The sequence below is a fragment of the Desmodus rotundus genome, chromosome 6 (genome assembly GCF_022682495.2).
Source record: "Desmodus rotundus isolate HL8 chromosome 6, HLdesRot8A.1, whole genome shotgun sequence".
In the NCBI taxonomy this organism is placed as follows: domain Eukaryota; kingdom Metazoa; phylum Chordata; class Mammalia; order Chiroptera; family Phyllostomidae; genus Desmodus; species Desmodus rotundus.
Window position 1 is genome coordinate 137,125,962 of NC_071392.1, and position 20,778 is coordinate 137,146,739.

Consider the following 20,778-nt stretch of genomic DNA (forward strand, 5'->3'; position numbering starts at 1 on the left):
CTTCTACTGGTCTGGATGAATGTGTCTTCTTTAACTCTTTGGTTGATGGACTTCCATACAGTTTGATTTTCTGTCAGTTCTGGTTGTTTTTTTGGTTTTTAAATTGTTGTTGTTCTTCTTTTGGTTGTGCAAGGAGGCACAGTGTGTCTACCTACGCGTTCATCTTGGCCAAAAGTCCTGATTGGCCTTTCTTGAGGAGAGATTGTTTTTGAGATTTGCATAGACGAGTTTATTAATTGGGGACCTGCCTGTCCTTCCTTGATGAGGAATCACCAGTTATTAGCCACATGGGGCCAGTGTCTTTTTGGAGAACTGGAAAGAGTGAGGGAGGCTTCTGAGCACATCCTCTATGGCAGGTGGGGGCGAAAAGGGGGGGGCGGCTCCAGTGCAGATGAGATGATGAACTGGCAGTGGGGTCTCAACAGGAGCCTAATGGAGAAACCTGGTAACAGCGAGCCCCAGCTTTACCAGCACTCATATTTGGTCTTCACTCCATTATATCCATGTCTCTGTAAGGTAGGTGATTATAAGGTATGGGGCTTTATGCTCCTTCTGTGGAAATGCTGCACTCCTATAGCCCAGGGGTATCAAACTCATTTTTACCGTGGGCCACATCAGACTCATGGTTGCCTTCAAAGAGCTGAATATAATTTTAGGACTGTATAAATGTAACTACTCCTTAACTAGGGGCAAGAAGCTTGGCACTGCCGCCGGGTAGAAACAAGGTGCCAGGCCAGATAAAACAAGGTGGAGGGCCAGATTTGGCCCACGGGCCTTTTGTTTGCCACCCGTGCTATAGCCAGTAGGTTCCCAGAATGCAAGGGCGGTGTCTCCAGGCCCCTGAGCCCACTCCATACACCACGGGTTAGATACTTATTTTTTTCTCTCTCATCCTGATTTCTCTCTCTCTTCCATTCTCTCCTTTTCCCTCTGTGTCTTTATTTGTTCCCAGTAGGCAGCTTTCTGCATCTTCCCCCAGAGGAGCTCAAACTCCCTGGGGAACCTCTGCCCTGGTAGACAGGCCGTGAGTGTGAGGCTGTCATTAGGGGTGACTGCGGGAAGCCATTGTCATGGCACCATAGAGGCCGGGCCTGCACTCCCATGATGTCCTGGTTTTCTAGGCTGTCTAACAATCACTGCAGTGAAAGGCACACACACAGAAGGTGAGAGGAGCAGTTCCCCACTGGCAGTCATCTTGCAGAGCCAGGTGAGGGGTTTCCAACTGAGTTGGGGGGTCCGTCTTGATATGGGCCACAGCACTGCTTGGAGAGGGACTCTCGTATGGACTGGTCACCACCTGCCATCTTCTCATGGCTCCGGGACTTTGCCTCTGTGTTCCCAGCACTGGCTCCTAACCCACTGACAGTCAGGCCTGGCCCTGACTGTTCCTGGAACTTGCACACACAGAGTAGTAACATCTACTGTGCTGGAGTAGATGGAGTGACAGCCTCCCACCTGCCAGGCGCTGGGCTGGATAGACCTCCCTACTCTGCTGGCCAGCCAGTGATGTTCCATTCCCTTCTCACAGGTGCTTATTTTATGGATGAAGAAATGAGGCTCTGGGAGTCATTTGCCCTCGTTCCAGGCCAGGGAGGAGCAGAGCTACAATATAGGTCCAGCTCCGGCTCTGTGGCCATCTATTGCCCCCATCCTCTGTCATTTCTTCTCCAGGCCCATGATGAGAAAGGGGACCCCTTCCAGCTGGTGCTGACAGATACAGGGAGCTTTACACTATTGGGAACTGTTCTGCCTGTTTTCAGAAACTGTAACCCCTTGTGGATGAGGCTGAGTAAAAAGACCTTGGGACCATAAGCCACTAAGGAGACAAAGCTTATCTTCCTTGTAGGGGTGCTGCCTCTGCTGCCTTTTACTTCACCCTGCTTGGCCCTGGGTGGATGACTGGTTAGCCAATGATGGGTAAGATTCCTCAAAGGAGGGACAACCTAAGACAGGCACGGTCGAGAAGGGGCCCTCAGGGAAGGACTTGAGGAGCTATAGAAAAAGGGAGTGATGGACCCTCGCCCTTGGCTTTGACATAGCTTGAGTCCTCACTTTGTCTGCAAGAAGTCTAATCTCTTGGCTGCCTTACTTCCCCTGCCTGACTTAAGCCTGAAACAATGCCTTAAGCCGGAAACAAGGCCAGAGGTGGGTGCAGCCCTGTGCTGGAAAGTGTGGGTTCCCCTGGGTGATCAGGCCTAAGAAAGAATGCATAAAATCCTGTGGAACCTGCTTTGCTAAGAATACCCTCAATTTAAATGATAAGGATCCAAGGATAGAATGAGGTTGTTTCCCCAAAGTTTTATGGCCCTTTAGCTATCTGACCCTGATTCAAAATAAGCCCTCATGGTTTTTTTAATGTTATCTATTGTTTGATCACTACTGCCTGACAATGACTGATGAGCTTTACGTATATACGCCCTGTATTCCTATGCAAATTAAACCCAATGAAAGCCCACTGAGGAACAGGCTCCTGGTCCTTCCCCTTTGAGGGAGTGGCCACCTTTCCTCCCCAAGCAGATCATGTCTTGGTAGACTTATTCTCATCTGTGGCAGACGGGGGGCTCTGTGGGCAAAACTCCCTGACATTACATCTCTGAGGGTGTGGTCCCAGCAACATCACCATACCAATTCAAGGATTAAACCATCAATTTGGGCTTCACAGCTGTGCTCTCACCAATCTCAGAGAGTTAACTAGGGTGGAGATGTGTCTTTATGGACCTAACATAACACACCAGAAGCAATGTGGAGAAGAGTCACCAAACTGACTGAGCATGTTACTACCTGCTAGGTCCTCCCATGGCTTCAGAGATACCACAACCCTCCTGGTGCCTCTGGGACCTTGTAGCCTTATGCTTGGATGCAGAAAGAGGATGTGTTTTGTAATCAAGAGAAAATAAAGGCTTTATCCTTCAGTAAGTACTTTTGCTTAATGACTTGGTTGTGGGGAAGGAGGGGTAGTCTGTACCGTTCAAATTTTGAATTTGGCTGAAGAGTAAGACATCTCTCCATGCCCACTGTTGTTCATGCAGTGCACATGAGGCGCACCCTCGGTAGGTGCTTGGGACATGGGGACCATGGTGTGCTGACTTTCTCAGAGCCAGACTCCACAAATGAAATGCCTTGTTCTCTCTCCCCAGTCCCTGGCCCACCCTGATGCCTCCCCCTCAGACCTAGTAGGGTGAAGATTGGAACTGTTTCTAGGCATCATCTATTAACAGCTTTAGCCATGGGTCTGAGTCCAGCCTCAACCTATCATTCTATCTCTGGCTTTGTGTAAATTACTTGCTTTTTTGAGTCTCTACTTTCTGATCTATAAGTCTGAGTTCATGGATTATTGGGATAAAAACACTTATCAATGCTGAGTGCTTACTCTAGGCCAGGCATTATCTCATTGAAGCTTCACCACATGCAGTAATGCAGCTTCATTATTGCCCCCGTTTTATAGAGGGAGGCACACAGGCTTAGAGAAGTTAAGCTTAAACTCACCATGCCAGGTTTGTCTGACTCCTGAAATGACACTCTTGACCTCTCTTCATCCTCATTAAAGCCAAATTTCCAACCACAAGAGTCTCACATATACCTGTAAGTGGCCTTTATGATTTACCTTCTTGGACCTCAAAGGAGCTAGGACCTTCTTATCTCAAAGCCATTAGGTGGCTTTCAAAATGTGCTGGCAGTTGTTCAGTAAGATTCAACATTGCCTAAAAAGTCCTTCCCTTTCTTCCCAGCATCTGCTTGAGGGCTTCCCCTCCTGTATCACCTCTCTCATACCCACCAGCCCCTTAGATTCTTTCTGGACAGTTGATTTGGAAACAACCACTTCCTTCTCTGAACTTCTAGAGCAGAGTTCTCAAATCCTGGTCAGGATACAAATGTCATAGTGCAGCACGCCATACAGTCTGACATCCTTTAAGTAAGTTATTACATATAACTTGGTATTAAACAATACATTATTTTGTACTAGAGTCTGTTATATAGACCATAAGTGTTTCAGGAAAATTTCTAGGAGAAAAGTTTAAAATTGAGCAAATTCTGAGTTTTGGCTTATTTGATTTTTCTGGAATTTGGAAAAGCTAATACCTAATGCTTTTATTCATTTACACATTTGGTTTAAGAATTGTGGCACTAGTGTACTGTGAGACACAGCCACATTTTATCTGATGTTATATCTTTGATAAACATGTCTCATATTGTTACAGAACAGACCGGGGGCGGGGGGGGGACCCCAAAGCTGTGTGGTTCCCTCAAGGCATGGCTGCTGAGCCTGGGTTTAAATCCCAGCGCCAATCTTCCTCTGCAGCCCATTTCCGACTCCTCCCACAATCAGTTACACCTGCCACCATTCCTGTATTCTTCCAGTTTTACTGGGCTGCCATAGTAAGTCTGGGCAGGTGTGGCCCCATAGTGTGGAGCCAATCATCTCCAAGCTCTCACACAGGTGCTGTAACCAGGGGAAGTTGCCTCCCAGTTACATCTTAGGTGGAAGTCACTTCCATCCCCCTGGCTCAAAGAATGGCCACAGCTACTTAACATATCTATGAAACCAGCTAAAGGTTATAGATATGTTAAATGACCATGACAGAGGTTAGCTGCAAAGCTGTTGCTATGCAAAACAGCTCTGAATGGCCCTGCTCCATGTCTCCCATCCTCCAGCTCAGATTTGTGGGGGTGAGGACATTCTCTCTCTATTTTTTTTTCCTAATATTTCCTGGACACCCTGAGTTCTGGACCCCATTACAAATCCCTATTTGGGGCCCCCCTCTTGGCTGCGCCCTGTTACAATATCATTCATTCATCATTTATCCCTCTCACCTCCCCTCCATTCATTCAGTATGATTTAGTATCCTTAATATGCCAGGCACTGTCCCAGGGACACTTCTACTATTTAATAACCTCCCTAGGGGCTAGAACCATATGTTTTAATTAACACAAATTTTTACCTTTGTAGCCCTACAATGTCATGAATACAAAAGACTCTCAGTAGACAGGGACAAAAGAATACTATGCATCAAAACCCTGGGCCAGGAACACTTGGACACACTGAGGATGACATGCTATTTGGCAGAAAACTTAGTTAGCATTTTCTCTTTGATACTGGGAATCTAAACTTCACATGTGACTTAAAATAAACTTTTTATTAGAAATACTCCATAATTTCACATCCTCTCGCCCCACCACAGTAAGTACACGGAGGCAAAAACTGCACCTTGTAAGTCTGTCTCCCCACTGGGTTTAGCTCAACACCTCACTCACATTTGTTGACCTATTGCTTGCTTTCTTTGATCTCACCATTTTCCTAAGCTTGATGATCCCATTTTCTCATAGGGAAACTCTTCAATGACAATTTCACTCCATTAGAAGGATTTTCAATTGACATCAACATTTCAGGATGAACTAGTCAGACCTGGGATGAAGGATGTCTGTCCATGAGATAAATCCTATTTAAATCCTTATGTTCAGGTTAAAGATATAAGAGAAGATAAAAGCAAATATCATCATAAGCCTCGTGGGAGTGCTCATTCTCCTGCCCTCTGCTGCCTCTGTGCTGTGCTGGATGATGATGGGAGGCCAGTGTGTGCTTTGAGTAACTCAGCAGATAAAGGAACCTGCACTGATAGGCAGCTACTGAGTGCTCAGCCGCTCTCACAGCTCAGTTATTGGTGCCACCTACTGAGCTGTCAAAATGGACTTATGTGAACTGCACCGGAGGCTCAAATTAGCCGATACACTTAAACGTGGGTTAATCACACACATGAGAGTCCCCCTTCCCTTCTCTGTCCTCCAGGGTGGTACTGAAGGTGGCTGTATGAACACATGAAGTGAGAAACAAACCCCCAATCTTTGTCAGTGTGTTAGACTCATCTTTTCTGGGCCTCGGTTTCCTCACACTGCAAAAAGGAAGAAATGCTCTAAACTCATAGGTTCTGTAAAGATCAGTTAAGATAGTGGATGAGAAGGGGATCTGTGAATGGTATTGTGCTAAAAGCAAAATGTATCCATTTAATCATTTTATGCTAAAAAAAAAAAAAAAGAGTCCTCAAGTGCACAGAATTTGTGAGTTTCCTCCCAAAACTGTTCCTCCTCTAATCTTTGCCAACTCATTCAATGCCCTTCCACTTAGGCATGTGCTCAGGTCAAAAAGCCTGGAGTCTTCCTGGATTCCTTCCTTTACCTCACCTTCCACACCTAGTTTCTAAACAAGTCCTGTTAATTTCACACTCAAAACATTGCCCAAACTGGCCCATTCTTAGTCTAAGCCAACAACCGTCTCTGGCCTGGACTGTCTAGATGGCATTCTAACTCTTCTCCCAGCATTTACTTCTTCCTGATGTTTCATTCTTTACATACTGAGTGACAGATTTACAAGTATAATCACATTATTCCTTTACATAAAACCCTCCCAGATTTTCCCTTCCCAAGTTCAATGAAAGCCAACTTCCTTACCTTTGCCTACAGGGCTACCATGTTGCCTAACTCTCAAGTCCTTTGCATAGTAGACAATGGCAATGGGGTCCTGGGGTTACACAAGGTGACTGTCCTGAGTGTGGAGTGCTCACTTTTCCCCTCTGCGGGTCCTTGTCCCGATACTATGGACAGCCAAATGGTCTTCCTTCTGCCCCCCACCTGCCAAGCACTGTCCAGACTCAGAGCCTCTGCATTTGCTGTTGCTGCTTCTTCAGAAACCCTTTTCACCCAGGATCACATTATCATATTTGCCTATGTGTTTGTTGTCTGTCCCCATGTCCTTGGATAGAGTGGCATGAGGGCAGGAGGTACCACCTTCCTAGTGTCTGCAATAGTGCCTGTTACATGGCCACAACAAGAAACATCTCTTAAATCAATGAGCAGAAGGTTGATTACCACCATCTTGTAGACTCCTTTTCCCTTTGCTCTGTGCACAAATGCCAGTGCCTTCCCAAAGCTGGAAATGAGCTTAAGGACAGGGTCAACCAATCTGCAGTGAGAGCCTCTTCGTTGTGTAAAGAGAACTACCAGGCGCATATTTGGCAGACTACATGCCCACCACTGTTCAACACGCATTTATTCAGCACCCTCATTTTTCTAAGTGCAGAAGGGAGATGTGAAGAACTTTAGTCATAATGGAAGAACCATCTGGCAGGAGAGACAGAAATGGAGACAGATCATTTCAACCTATAATAACAGATGCTCCGGTGGAAGGCACTTAGTCCTACTTGGTGGCACATGAAAGGCATGGCAGGCAGAATAATGACTCATGATGTCCGAGTCCTAATCCCCAGAACCCGTGAGTATGTGACCATTCACAGCAAAGGAGAATTGAGATTGTAGATGGAATTAGGGTTGCTAATCAGCTGACTTTCAAAAAAAGATTAGTCTGAATCACCTGGGTGGGCACAGTGTGATCACAGAAGTCTCCAGATGGGAAGAGGGAGATAGAGGAGGAGAGCTGGAGAGATGCCATGTGAGGAGGACTTATCCCACTGTTGCTGGCTTTCAGGTGGGGAAAGGGGCCCTAAACCAAGAAGTGTGGGTGGCCTCTAGAAGCTGGAAAAGGCAAAGAAACAGCCTCTCCCCAGAGCCTCTGGAGGAACACAGCTCTGCCAATACCTTGATTTTAGCCAGTGGGACCCATACCAGACTTCTGACCGACAGAACTATAAGATAATAAATTTATGTTTTTTAGTCACTCAGCTTGCAGTCATTTGTTACAGCAGCCATAGAAAACTAACACAAAGAGGAAGAGGTGAACTTGCTGATGTCGCCTCTGGTGGGAAGGGACAGGCAATCGTAAGACCTATCCTGTCCTGGACAGAGCCCTCTTGAGGCTCTGGTGGGCTCATGTCCTTCCCTGGGGAAACTTCCTCCTAGGTGTTCCCTCAACTGGGGTTGTCTTGAACCTCAAATTCAGGATGCTCACGCAGTGCCCATGGCTGCTTTGCCATTGATGGCTTGTCATGGATGATAATGACCGGCAAGCTAGCCTTGAAATGTCCCAACATCAGAGCAGCCAAGGACACCTTTAACATCATGGCCACCCTTTTCCATCCTGTGTCCCTGGAGGCTGCTTCTGTGTGCCCGAGCTGCTTTCAGCCTCCATGGTCTTCTCATCCAAGACCCCGAGTGGGGGGAGGGCGGGACCTGTGCAGGTGTCATCTAATAATGAATGATACTCATCTCCAAAATTAATATGCTTTCCAGTTCTTAGAAAAATCCAGTCAACTGGAGGCTCCAGGATGACTAATTGACAGAACTGGTTAAATTAATCACAAATGCAAATGAGGATGGAGGAATTCTGTTTTTACTCCATGGCTTGGGCCTGCTCTGCTGTTAATTGCTGCCCAGAGAGCTTGAATGGGGTACAGACACAGGATTAGGGAGGGGGACAGGCTCAGTGAATTCTGCAACTTGCAACAAAGTCTCTGTTTTGGCTTTTCTCCAGAAGGATTGGGGCTGGGGGTGGATGTCTGGGTGTGTTTATCAGCCTATCATCAGCCAAAAGCATTTTTATTAAGAGCCTTGTCTTTTTAACCTAACCAGTCCCTCCCCCCCCCCCCCAAACACTGTTAATTATGCCCCTGATCAAAACTGAACCACTTTTGGAAGCTGTGCCAAACTTTGGAGGTTTTAAGATTCACTGCAGCTGCCGTCTTAGCCGATGCCTTTGGACACATTCCATTCAGAGAGAGACCTGGGTGAATGAGCTGTAGGTATATTAAGGGATCCAGTGGCCTCTGGAACCAGGACACGGCACTTCAGTTTGTAGGTGAGGTGAAGAGTAGGTCAGTGGATTTAATGTCTGTCTGAGGACAGGGTGAGTTCTGCATTTGCAACTGTTGGGCCAGGGTATCTAGCCAATGGGAATGATATAAAATGGAGCCCCATGAAATCATCCTTCTGGATGTTAGCAAAAGGTCATGCTCTTTCTCCTGATGCCAAAGACCCAGGAGAGTGAGAAGAAGGAATTCTTCTCTTGGAAGCAGACAGACCTGGGTTCCCATCTTGGCTTCTGCACTGTGATGTGAGGCAATTTCTTCCCCTCTCTGTGCCTCACCTGTACATGTGGTTACTAAGACCAGTCTTCCTGAGCTGTTGTGAGACATAAATAAGACACAGAAGGGCTCAAGAATAACATCTGTCTCCCAGCACTACATGCACCTTTGGAGGAAACAGAGTTTCTGATTTGGATCAAGCTTGGCCCCATTCGCATTGGCTCTCAGGCCGTTTCGCCAATGACCACACTACTTAAGAAAATATCTGAGAATTTAGGGCCTAAAGCACTTACACCATTCCCCTCACCAACACTTTTGTGACTATAGGAGTAAAACTACAATCTGGGAGTGGATCTGGAAAACAGGAAAGCTGCCCATGTTCCATCGCCCTGACATATGCCATTCACACAGTTGCTGCCTGTCTCTGCCTGCACCCTCATCGCCATGCTGCAGCATCAACGGTGGGTTTGTGGCTTTGCATCCCGCTTTCACACTAATCACAAGCACTTCCCCACTTACTCCATCTTTAACTGTGTCCACAGGCTGTTGGTGAGTTTCTTTTCCAGCACCCCTCACATTACCCCTTTCCCTGCCCCTATTCTCAGGAGCATTTCACCTGCTGCTTTTAAGCTGTTAACACGAACTCTGCTTCTTCCAGGCACTCTCACCTCCAGAGTGGCTTTCACATAGGAAACAGGCTCCTCAGAGCCTCAGGGGCTCTAAAGTCAATTCACCTTCCCTTTGTTGAGAGAAAAGTATTTCCACACCACAGGAAGGTGTCCAGGCATCATCACTATAAAACACACAGACAACCACGGAGGGCTAGAGGGCCTCAATGTACAGGCTCCCCTCACCCCGGTCCTCTGGTTCCCCACCACCTTCTCCTTTTTTAAAAAAAATCCTCCCCCAAGGATATTGTTATTGATTTTAGAAAGAGAGGAAGGGAAGGAAAGTGGGAAAGCAGGAGCAGGGCGGGGGGAGGGAGAGGAAGGGGAGCGGAGACACACACACACACACACATACACAGAGAGAGAGAGAGAGAGAGAGAGAGAGAGAGAGAGAGAGAGAGAGAGAGAGAAACATTGATGTGAGAGGGAGACATCTATCGGTTGCCTCCTGTACACACCCTGATCGGCAATTCAACCCTCAACCTAGGCTGTATCCTGACTGAGAATGGAACCCACAAGCTTTTGGTGTACAGACCACACTCCAATCAACTGAGCCACTGGGCCAGGACCCCACCACCTTCCATGAGAGGATAAGAGCCACGAGCACTGTGGGTGAGGGGCTGTGCCCGGAGCCCTGCCACCCAGAGGAAAGGATCGGTGTGGCACCTTGCCTGGGCAGCCTGTGGGAGTGAGCCTGCGGTCCACACCTGGAGGAACCATCAGCTCCAGGGCCTGTGCTCTGGATTGTTTTCATGTCTGCCATTAGGGGCTGAACTGTGTCCCCCCCAGATTTGCATGCTGAAGCACTAACCCCCGATACCTCTGCATGTCTCTGAAGGCAGGGTCTGTGAACAGGTAATCAAAAGAAAATGGGCAGTCCCTAATGCAGTATGACCAGTGCCGTGGGAAGGGGAGTTTTAGACACAGGTGTGTGCAGAGGGAACACAAGGTGAAGACAGAGGAAAGATGGGCTTCAGCCAGCCAACGACGGGGGCATAGGACAGATTCTGTCCTCACAGCCCTCAGAGAAACCAACCCTGCTGACTGCTTGATCTCAGACTTCCAGGCTCCAGAACAGCAAGAGTATGAAGTTTCACTGTTTAAGTCATCCAGTACCTGGCACTTTGCTGCAGCAACTCTAGTCAATGAATACCGTCTTTTATGTCTTCTCCCTTCTGCCTGCCTTTCCACCAAGGATGTTCAGTGGAACACCACTGCATGTTGGGCACTACACTAAGTACTGGTCATTCAGTGGTGGGTAAGAAAAGTAAGGTCCCTGCCCTCATGGAGGGAGAAAAGCAAGCTTCTATAGATGAGTGCTATGAAAATAATTAAAAAAATAAAATCTGGTGGTAAGATAGGAATAGGGTGCGAATGGGATGAACAGAGAAGTCCTCTCTGAGGAGGTGACATTTTCCCAGAGATCTAAAGAGTGAGAACTATCCAGACAAGTGGGAGAGCATTCCAGGTAGAGGAAAAGCCTATGCCAAGGCCCTGGGGTGGGAAAGGGCAGGGTGTATTGGAGGTACAGGAAGCAGACCTGCATTGCCAGACTACATGGAGCTGAGGTTAGAGAGGGGTAGGGGGCAGATCCAAGCAGGGCACTGGAAAGGTGTTCAGATTTAATCCCTCTTTCACTCCCTAGGTTGCCATTCATGATACCTGGCCAGTGTCTTCACTCGACTCCCAATACTCTTGCACCAAAAGGGAAAAGCATGATGCAGACCAGCCAGTTGCTGCCGCCATCAGCACCCTATTGTTTTAGCCATAAGAATCTCAAACAGCAAACCCACCCGTCACCACCACCAGAAGCCATAGGGAAAAAATAGAGACATGAGGGACAGAATCATCTCTTTCACCCCCTGCTGAGTATGCAGAGTAAGGGACATATGGAAATTAATATATGCAGTTCTGATAACACAGATCTCCTTGGCATTTTGATTAAACCCTGACGGTTATTAAATACCCTCCTTCTCAGAGCTCATCTCTGAAAGCCAGTGTTGCTTTTCATCTTAACCTCTGATGAACTGTCTCAATTGCGATCACACACCTTGGCTGAATTGTGGTCGGCTCGAGGCTGGCATTGGAGGAGGATGCAGAAAATCAATATGAAATGTCAGGCGAGAGGTCAGATTGAACTTGTTTTCCTGGCTGGCAGGAGCCCGGGGCTGCCGCTTCCTGAGTTGAACAAAGGGAGATGTGTACTGAAGAAGGTCGGCACTCTGGACAAGTCAGGAAAATGAATTTCATTTGCTCCTTAATTAGATTAGGAGGCTGACGGCTGGCAATTCAGAGTGCTGCCAGTGTTGGGATGGGGCGTGGGGAGGCAGGGCTGGGGCGGAGGCCTGCAGGCTACAGTGAGCTCCTGGGTCTCACTAGGGACTGTCCCCAGGATGTAGGGTTGTGTGGGACCCAGGCTGGGAGTAGGAGCAGCCTCTGGGGGTCCCTGGGTGTGCAGCTGGGCAGGTCTCCAGCTTCTGTGGGCACCATGGCACTTTGCTGTTCTCAGTCTTTAGGCCCCAGTCAGTGGTCACTGCCTTGGGTTATGAAGTCCTTGTTATGTCCCCTCATAGCACCACATGCCTCTCTTTCATAAGTTATTACATCTGCAGTTAACACATTTCTCCTCCTTAGACACAGTGATGGCGAATTTTGTGCATAAACCTGACTGGGCTGTGGCATGCTCAGGTATTTGGTCAAATGTCATTCTGAGTGCTACTATGAGCTGAACATAGTAGCTCATAGTAGTATGGATGAACTGAACATTTAAATTGAGAGACTGAGTAAAGCAGATTACCCTCCCCATTGTGGGTCTCTATTTGTGAAGGCCCAAATAGAACAGAAAGGCTGCACCTCCCCAAATAAGAGGGAATACCTCTGTCTGATGCCTTCGAGCTGGGACATCAATGTTTTTTTCCTGCATCTGCCCTTGAACTAAAACATTGGCTTTTCCTGGGTAATGAGCCTGCTGGACTTTGGACTAGAACTACATCATTGGCTTTCCTGGGTCTCAGGCTTTGAAACTGAGACTGGAACTAGACCACTGGCTTTCCTGGGGCTCCTGCAGTCCCACTGCAGGTGCTGGGACTTGTCAACTTCCATAATCACATGAACCAAATCCTTGTCATACATCTTGCTCATATGCACACCACATGCATACACACATGTATGTATATGTATGTGATATATATGAGTATCTCCTATTGGTTCTGTTTCTCGGGAGAACCCTCACCCTCACAGAGAGTGAGCTCTAAGTGGGAGGAAACTGGGTCTGGTTTTGCTTACCCTTACATCCCAGAGTCTGGTACAGCGCCTGACATATAGTATGTGCTCAACAAACACTAACTAAATAAACGAACAACTGAGCTTTGTGTATCTGGAGAAGAGTTGGAGTTTCAAGCACCTTACAGCTGCAGGCCCAGCACAGAGGGAATTCAGGAGAGATCATTGTGATAATAACTACTACTGTCACTTCTGGACCCAGGCCAGGCAGTCGCCATATGATGACATTTACTTCTCATGAACAGCCAACTCTAGGAGGCTGTCTTTACTACTTCTACTATCAAATGAGGAACTTGGGGCTCACAGGGGTTAAATAACTGGCCCAAAGCCACACAGCCATTGAGTGTCACAGTCAAGTGCTGATTCCAAAGCTTCTACTCTAAAGCATTTTAGTTCTGGAAGTTTCTAAGGCCTTGTCCTTTTTCCTTCTGGAGTTGAAGGTTCGTCAAACCTCCTATTCAGCTTATTCCTCAACACCCAGCACTCATGTGGGTCTTTCTGACCCTGAAGCCCAGGCTGGTGTCTGCCACTCTGGCTGTGAGCACCAGGGCTTCTCCTGCCACCTCTACCATCCACGTGGGGCTGGGGGCCCTTTGTGACTGGTTCTACTTTCGCTCACCAGAGAGGCCCTGCCCTTCCTCCTGAGTTAGCTCATGTCACCTCACTCACAGCATGTTCCAAACAAAACCCCAACCCTTCCCTCTCTTCCAGGGCTTCTGATTAGTCCCCATTCCACATGCCCTTATGTGAACCTTCAGGCATAAGTGTATTTATTGAATAAATATTTACTGAGCACCTACTTAGTATCAAGCCTCGGTAATATGATGTGAGCAAAACAGAGTCAGTTCTTCAGAGGGTTTGTAGTCTAGAGGGATGGACACAGAACATGAACACCATGGGTGGCAAACACCAATCTCTAAAATCCCATCACCCGTGGTTGTCTTAAAAGAAAATACTCTATTTTCCTCTCTTTTCCTTTCTATTTCCATGGCTACCATCCTTATCTAGGATACAAATTTCCATTTATTATCTTCCAGTTCTCCTATGCTTCTTCCCATCACCCCTGTGTTAATCTTCCACAAAATAGGAATTCTGTAACTTTGTTCTCCAGCCAAATGATTTTGAATTGCTCTCCACATGCTAGCAACTGGGGCACATGCAGGTATCCTTGAAGGTCATGGAGAAGGAGGTCAGGGATGCACGATGTGGTACTGGACGCCATAGGATCAGTGCTGCATCTTTTGGGAACATCAGTTTTGCTTACAGTTTGGGGTGGGTAGAAATGTAATTATTAAATTAAACAGAAAGACATTTTATGGGAATAAAATACATATAGAATTCAGTTGAAATCTGAAGATGAAAAAAGACTTCAAAAAAATCTGTAGTGGGCAGCATCTCCCAGGGTCTCTGGCATCTGCCTCTGGCCTCAGGCATATGTTGTTTTGTCTTTGCTGACAGGCCAGGCCACTCAGAGCACCTGGGAGAGGTTGGACTGCCACTGGGTGTCCTTCCTCCATAGCAGCAAGGCTCATGCCTGGCCTTAGCAGTGCTGTAGTTGGTGGAAAAAATTTAAGGACTGGCTACCTACCATAGGAGCCAGACTCTGGGTATAGAGTAGGCACTCAGTGAATGCATGCGTGAATGAATGAACACGTGAAGGCATAAACTTTTGACTTGGACCTTCAAGGACCATCACCCCTATTTGCCCTCATTTCCTCAATATTCTCCTTTCACTGAAACCTGAGAGTTCTTACTAAGACTCCTTAAAGGTTCCATGTCACTTCTTTAGTCCATTCTGTGTGTGCTGCGGGAGACACCCTTCTCTCTCTCTCTCTCTCTCTCTCTCTCTCTCTCTCTCTCTCTCTCTCTCTGTTTCCCACCAAATCAAATAGTACTTGTGCTTCCACTGCCCAGCTTCTGCCAGTCCTGTGAGGTCTGGCCCAAGTCCCACCCTCCTCTGAACATCCCAAGCCCCGGTTGTCTCCACCACTCCTTTGGGTAATAAAACACCCGCTGCCAGATGCACTGTCCCTGAAATGTTTCCTGGGTATCTCTGAGTTCATCAGCCAAATTTTAAATTCTACTATGTTTGTCAAAGCTCCATGACAAACCCATGAGGTGCATATTATTATTCTACCCATTTTACACAAGCAAAAACTGAGACTCAGCAAGGTTAAGGAAAGTTGGACAGTCATACAGCAAATCAGGGTTAAAACCTGGCTTTGACCTGGGTCTGTGGGAATCTAGAATCCACACAACCTACACATCACTACACTCTACATATCAGCTGCCCGCGTATAGGAGATGCTCTATCTTTCCACCGTACCCATCAGAGTTCTTAATAGTAACAGATACATCATAGATACAAGAAGATCATGCTGAAGGACTGACAGTGAATTTTAATCCAGAGCTGTTTAATCAACCGGGAACAATACCCCACCACTACCCCCTCAGGGGATAATGACATTTTTGGTTGTCACAACTTGCCTTTGTTACTGGCATCTCATGGGTAGAGGCCAGGGATGCCGCTAAACATCCTACAAGAAGACCCTCCCCTTGGAAAGGATTGTGTGCCCCAAATTTAGCAGTGCTGCTGTTAAGAAATCCTGTGTACATTAGAGTATTTCCTAACTTGTTCTCCATCTCTTTATTTTACAAGTCAGAACCCAATCTCCGTCCTTTTGTCTTCAAAGAATCTTCTCTAACAATGAATTCTGATCAGTTTACTTCCCTGTTACTTTAATGTCTGATCACTGATTTTGAGAAAAAAATTCAAGTTCTTTATCATGGCCATCATGACCAGGCCCCTGCATTCCATCTGAGTTTGGATTCTCTCCCTATTCTAAGTCACTCCCCATATACCAGCCTTATCAGTCCCCCTGCACTTCCAAAACATTATGATCTCTCGGGTCTCAGTACCTTTGCACATGCTGACCCTGCTACCTCATACACTTTCCCCCTTGTTGGCTTGTAAGTAAATACTGCCCAGAGATCAAAACCAGCATACACATCAGCGGGTATTTACTGTGCATCTATCATAGGCTGGGCACTGTCTTAGGTTCAGGGGAAATGGCTGTGAACAAAAGGGAATAAATCCATGCTCTCAAGAGCTGATGGTCTAGATCACAGGTGACAAACACAAGACCTGTGGGTCAAATCTGGCCTTCCACCTTGTTTTATCCTGCCCGGCATCTTGGTTCTACCCAGCAGCAGAGCTGAGCTCCTTGCCCCTAGTTAAGGAGTAGTTACATTTATACAGTCCTAAAATTACATTTGGCCGTTTGAATATAAGGGTGCAAGGGTGATGTGGCCCCAGTGAAAATGCGTTTGACACTCCTGGTCTAGATCCGCACTATCTACCAGAACTTCCTGCAATGGTGAAAATGTCTTAAATCTGTCCTGTTCAGTCTGGTAGCTACTAGCCACACATGGCTAATTGTGGCTAGTAGCTACCATACTGAACGCCTGAAGTGTAGACAATCTGAATTGAAAACATGTTTCGAAGACTTAATATAAAAAAAATTAAAACATCTTGTTAACATTCTTAATTGTTACCTCATCAAAGCTCCATGACAAACCCATGAGGTGCATATTATTATTCTACCCATTTTACATAAGAGAAAACAGACTCAGCAAGGTTAAGGAAAGTTGGACAGTCATACAGCAAATCAGGGGTGAAACCTGGCTTTGACCTGGGTCTGTGGGAGTCTAGAATCCACACAACCTATATATCACTACACGCTACATACCAGCTGCCCTTTGCAATACTTCTCATAGCCAATGAGCAATGAAAAACCATCAAAGTGACCCAGCTCTGCACCTCTCCTAGCCATACACCCACACAGAGAGTCCTTCTATCATTCCTGACACATAGGAATTGAAACTTAAAACTGGGTGCATGGGAGGTAAAGCTCTTCCTTTGTGGCTCTCCTAGGCACCTGCAGTGGCCAAGCAGCACCTTGCAGAAGGTGTGGCTGGACAAACAGAGCTGTAGTCACTCCTGAACACCTTGGAAGCTGCATATGATGTAAGCCAACACTGGACATGGATGACCACTGCCTCCCAAGCACCTTTACTCTGGGGAGTTTTCTAGGAAGCCTTCCTACCAGCTCCAACCCAGCCTGTCGACCACAGTGCTTGCGGTGAGTGCCAGCTAACATTTGCTTCACCTGCTGGCATTGGATCAGCTTCTGGCCTCCAAGCACTCAGCCCCCACTGGTTTGGAGCTGCTTTGGTCTGTCCATGCCCTGCAAACTCCAGCGTGACTCTGTGACTCTGGCTGCCCTTTACCCCTGTCCCTTCTCTGCAATTCTTCCCTGGAGCCCACTAGAACCATCGGGACTTCTAGAGTGCTGGCTCCCAAAGCTGCAAAGCTCCAAGAAACCAAGAATCCATCCCCCTGACTACTATTCTTTTGAAAACATATTGAGGTATGATTGACATATAACATTATATTAGAATCAGGTATGCAACATGATTTGATATATATAATGTGAAATAATCACAATAAGCCTAGTTAACATCCATCACCACACAGAGTACACATTTTTTCTTGTGGTGAAAACTTTTAAGATCTACCGTCTTGGCAACTTACAGATATACAACACAGTATGATTACCTTGATCACCATCCCCAGATGCCATACTTGGTTCCTTGTGTATTCTCAGCTGCCAGCACAGGCCAGCAGGTCCTGTTAGCGGCTCCTGCCAAGGTCTGTCCAGAAACCACGTGCTCCTCTCCACTGGTGCACCCCGCCCCCATCTGAGCCATGTCCATCTCCTGCCTGGGTACTGCACCAACCCCCCACTGTTCTCGCCCTTTCCCCCATAGGTTCCTCCTCCCCACAGCAGCAAGACTGAGCTTAAAACATAATTCAGAACATGTCACCATGCTATGTGACAGGGCTCATGTCTTATTCATCTCTGCCTTCCACAGCCCGCAGCAAATGTTTGCGGCATTGACTGTGAGGTTTCATCTTTATTGAAACACCCAAAGTGGAGTGGACTCCTGAGCCAGGCGGACACTTGTGGTTTCTTTGTTCCCAGTATGTCTAATGTAGAGAAGGAGATCAAATCCTCCAGGTGGGCGTGGCCCTCTCCTCCCGAGTGTCAGGAGTCCACCCACCCGCCCCCATCAGCTCTGGGCTGCTTGCTACTCACACTTGGTGTGCCTGTCACACAGGGCAGACGCCCTCATGTCGCATAGCCGGATGGTCCCTTTGCTGCTGCTGTACACGAAGGTATTGCAGTGATGCGGGTGGAACTCCGCGGCTGTGATCACCTCTGTGAGCTCCTCCATGTTGGCCGGCTTGATGTCGACGATATCTGGCACAGACGAGTCAAGGAGTGGCCCAGGGGGCGGGGCAGAAACTTGGGGTGGGCCGGGGTGAGTGTCGGGCTGTACTGCTGTATTTTAGAGTGACGTGTTAGCATTGACCAAGCATGGTGGAGCCTCATAAAACTCTGTGGGCAAACAGCTAAGTGTTAATGGTCCCAGGCAGATGCGGCCCAGGGTTACCCAGCGGTAGGAGGCAGTATGAGAACTCGGGTCTCGCCAGCCCCCTTTCCAGTAGTTTTTCACCCTCCACAACATGCGGAGGTCCCACCGAAGTGACCTGCTCATGCAACTGTGCTAAAACGTGCCAAGTGGCACGGACTGTCATTTCTCATTTTACAACAGTGGTTACAAAACTTGTCCCATTCCAACTAAATAATTCAGTGTATTTGAATCTTTACCCAGACTCCTGGGCTGATAAATAATATGTACAATAGACTGTAAACCTTTTCCCACGCAATCTCTGAGATCTTCCTTAATATGTTGATGATGATGATGATGATGATGAAAGCTACTGCCATTTACTGAGTGCTGACTCTAGGTCAATAGCTGTGCGAAGCACATCACATACTTTATATCATTTAATCCTTCTAACAGCTCTAGAGTCATTACTTTTCTCATCCCCATTTTCCAGGGGGTGGGAATGGAGGCTCAGAGTACGTAAAGTAACTTGTCCTAAGTCACAGGGCTAAAGAGTGGCAGCTCTACGATTTTACCCCAGCACAAAATTTGTGATCTTTAGTAAGTATGCAAAACTTCTCATATTGAAGATACACATGGGCTCGAGTCTCCCTAAGCTGTGATTGGCTTTAGGGCTTGTGTGGGAGTTGAAGCATCAGAAAGAAGCTGTGCAGTGGTGTGGTGGGAGAGTTTTGGCCTGCTATGAAATATACCCTTAGTGTATCATGTTTTTTATTTTTTCTCTTCTTTTTCCTTTCTGATCAAGAATTATTTTACTTGTATTTTTAAAGACTACATCTTTGTATACTGCAATGAAACGTTTGGCCTTCACTTATGAAGGTGACTTAGAAACACACACCTTCAGTGGGGTGTTTGGTATATACACAGAGGCATGGGTTTGGGCTGACCCCTTCATACCCCCACCGCGAGCTCATGAGGACCTGGGTGCAGGTTGGGAGGCATCTGGCTGGGGTGAGGTGCTGTCTGAGGACCCAGGAACTTCCTGCAAAAGAACAGGCCTCGTGAGGTAGATGCTGTTGTATGGAAAAGCTGACCAAAATTATTGCCACTTTTCCCAGCCTTTGCAACACAGAGTGATCTTTGTGATTTTTTGCTCCACCTGTATATCATCAGGTAGTACTTTTTGCATGACATTTTTTTTTTCCGGCAGATCAACTGAAATCAACTCACTTTACTTAGCCTTGTATAAACACTAATCCAATATTCATAAAATCATGGGTATAATGAGCTAGTTACATTTTTAATAACATGCATGACAATAAATACATAACAATTAAAATCAGAACATTCACATGGGTGCCAGGACTTTAGGTACCCGTTTTGGGAACATGGTATTGTACCGACAGGCAGTAACTTGACACAGACTATGCTATTAGACTGGGACGGATGAAAGCTCTCTGTGATCTTTATGGTCAGTAGCACAGCCCCTCCTCAGAGTTTAGATGAAGTACAAGGAAATGCACTGGGGTTTTTAGTTACACCGATGAGGTGTTCATCTATGATCAGACATCACCTCCGCTTCTGTTACGACAACGTCAGCATGAAATTTGTTGTAATAAGGGCTCTGTATTTGCCTGGGTCCTCCACTACCTCTTATAAATCCAAAATTAACTTGAGGCCACGCTAACATTACATTTCACTACAGTTGCCCCGCAGACCCAGATGCGAATATTACTGAGGTCTCCAGAGCATGTGGCTCCCCTGGGTCCACAAAATGCCACCTTTCAACTCAACTGCTGCCAGAGTCATAAATATTATTGCAGCTAGCCCCCCACTCTGGGGAGTGGGAGCCCGTGCCTCCCAGAATGAGACACCCCCCCCATGCCCTGGGCTGGTGGCCATGACAAGGGGTGGGGTAAGCAGAGGTCAGTATTCAGCTGTGGTCAGATTTCATCATCCTCCAGAAAGAGCCTCCACAACCTACTGTGCCAGTGAGCAGGTTTTTCTTTTCCCAAAATAGGGAAAGAAAATCTGGTGTCAGCTTTCTCAACCTCTACAGTGTAGCTCTAAACACCAGATAACTGGAAGAGATCTTTGCTGTGTGGGAGGGGAGGTGCCACATCCATGGTTATTTTTTTCCGGCCTAAAAATAAAGCCCCAAAGTCAGAATGTGTGAAAATGAAGTGTTTAAACATATCTCTGAAACCAGCAACCTCCACAGCCATCAAGAGCACCACCATGGGAGGTGACCACTGAGCCCGCTGCCTCTAGATCCTCCCCCACCACCTTGGACCTCTCTGTTTGCCCATCACCCCTCATCCTAAAGCAGCTCCCTTAGCTCTAGAGTGCTTGTTTGGGTCTGACTCTATGGGGGTCAGGGGATA

The 20,778-nt window shown here is 47.0% G+C and overlaps 1 protein-coding gene across 5 annotated transcripts in view; it reads right to left on the bottom strand.

Moving 5' to 3' along the window:
• The window catches only part of PPP2R2B (protein phosphatase 2 regulatory subunit Bbeta), a 416,365-nt gene that overhangs the window by 33,208 nt on the left and 362,379 nt on the right, over positions 1-20,778 (bottom strand). For all 5 annotated transcript variants that reach the window (XM_045185064.3, XM_024576833.4, XM_024576832.4 and 2 more), the window contains one exon: positions 18,079-18,243. In XM_045185064.3, the coding sequence (XP_045040999.1) occupies positions 18,079-18,243 (165 nt within the window). The remainder of the gene's footprint in view (positions 1-18,078; positions 18,244-20,778) is intronic.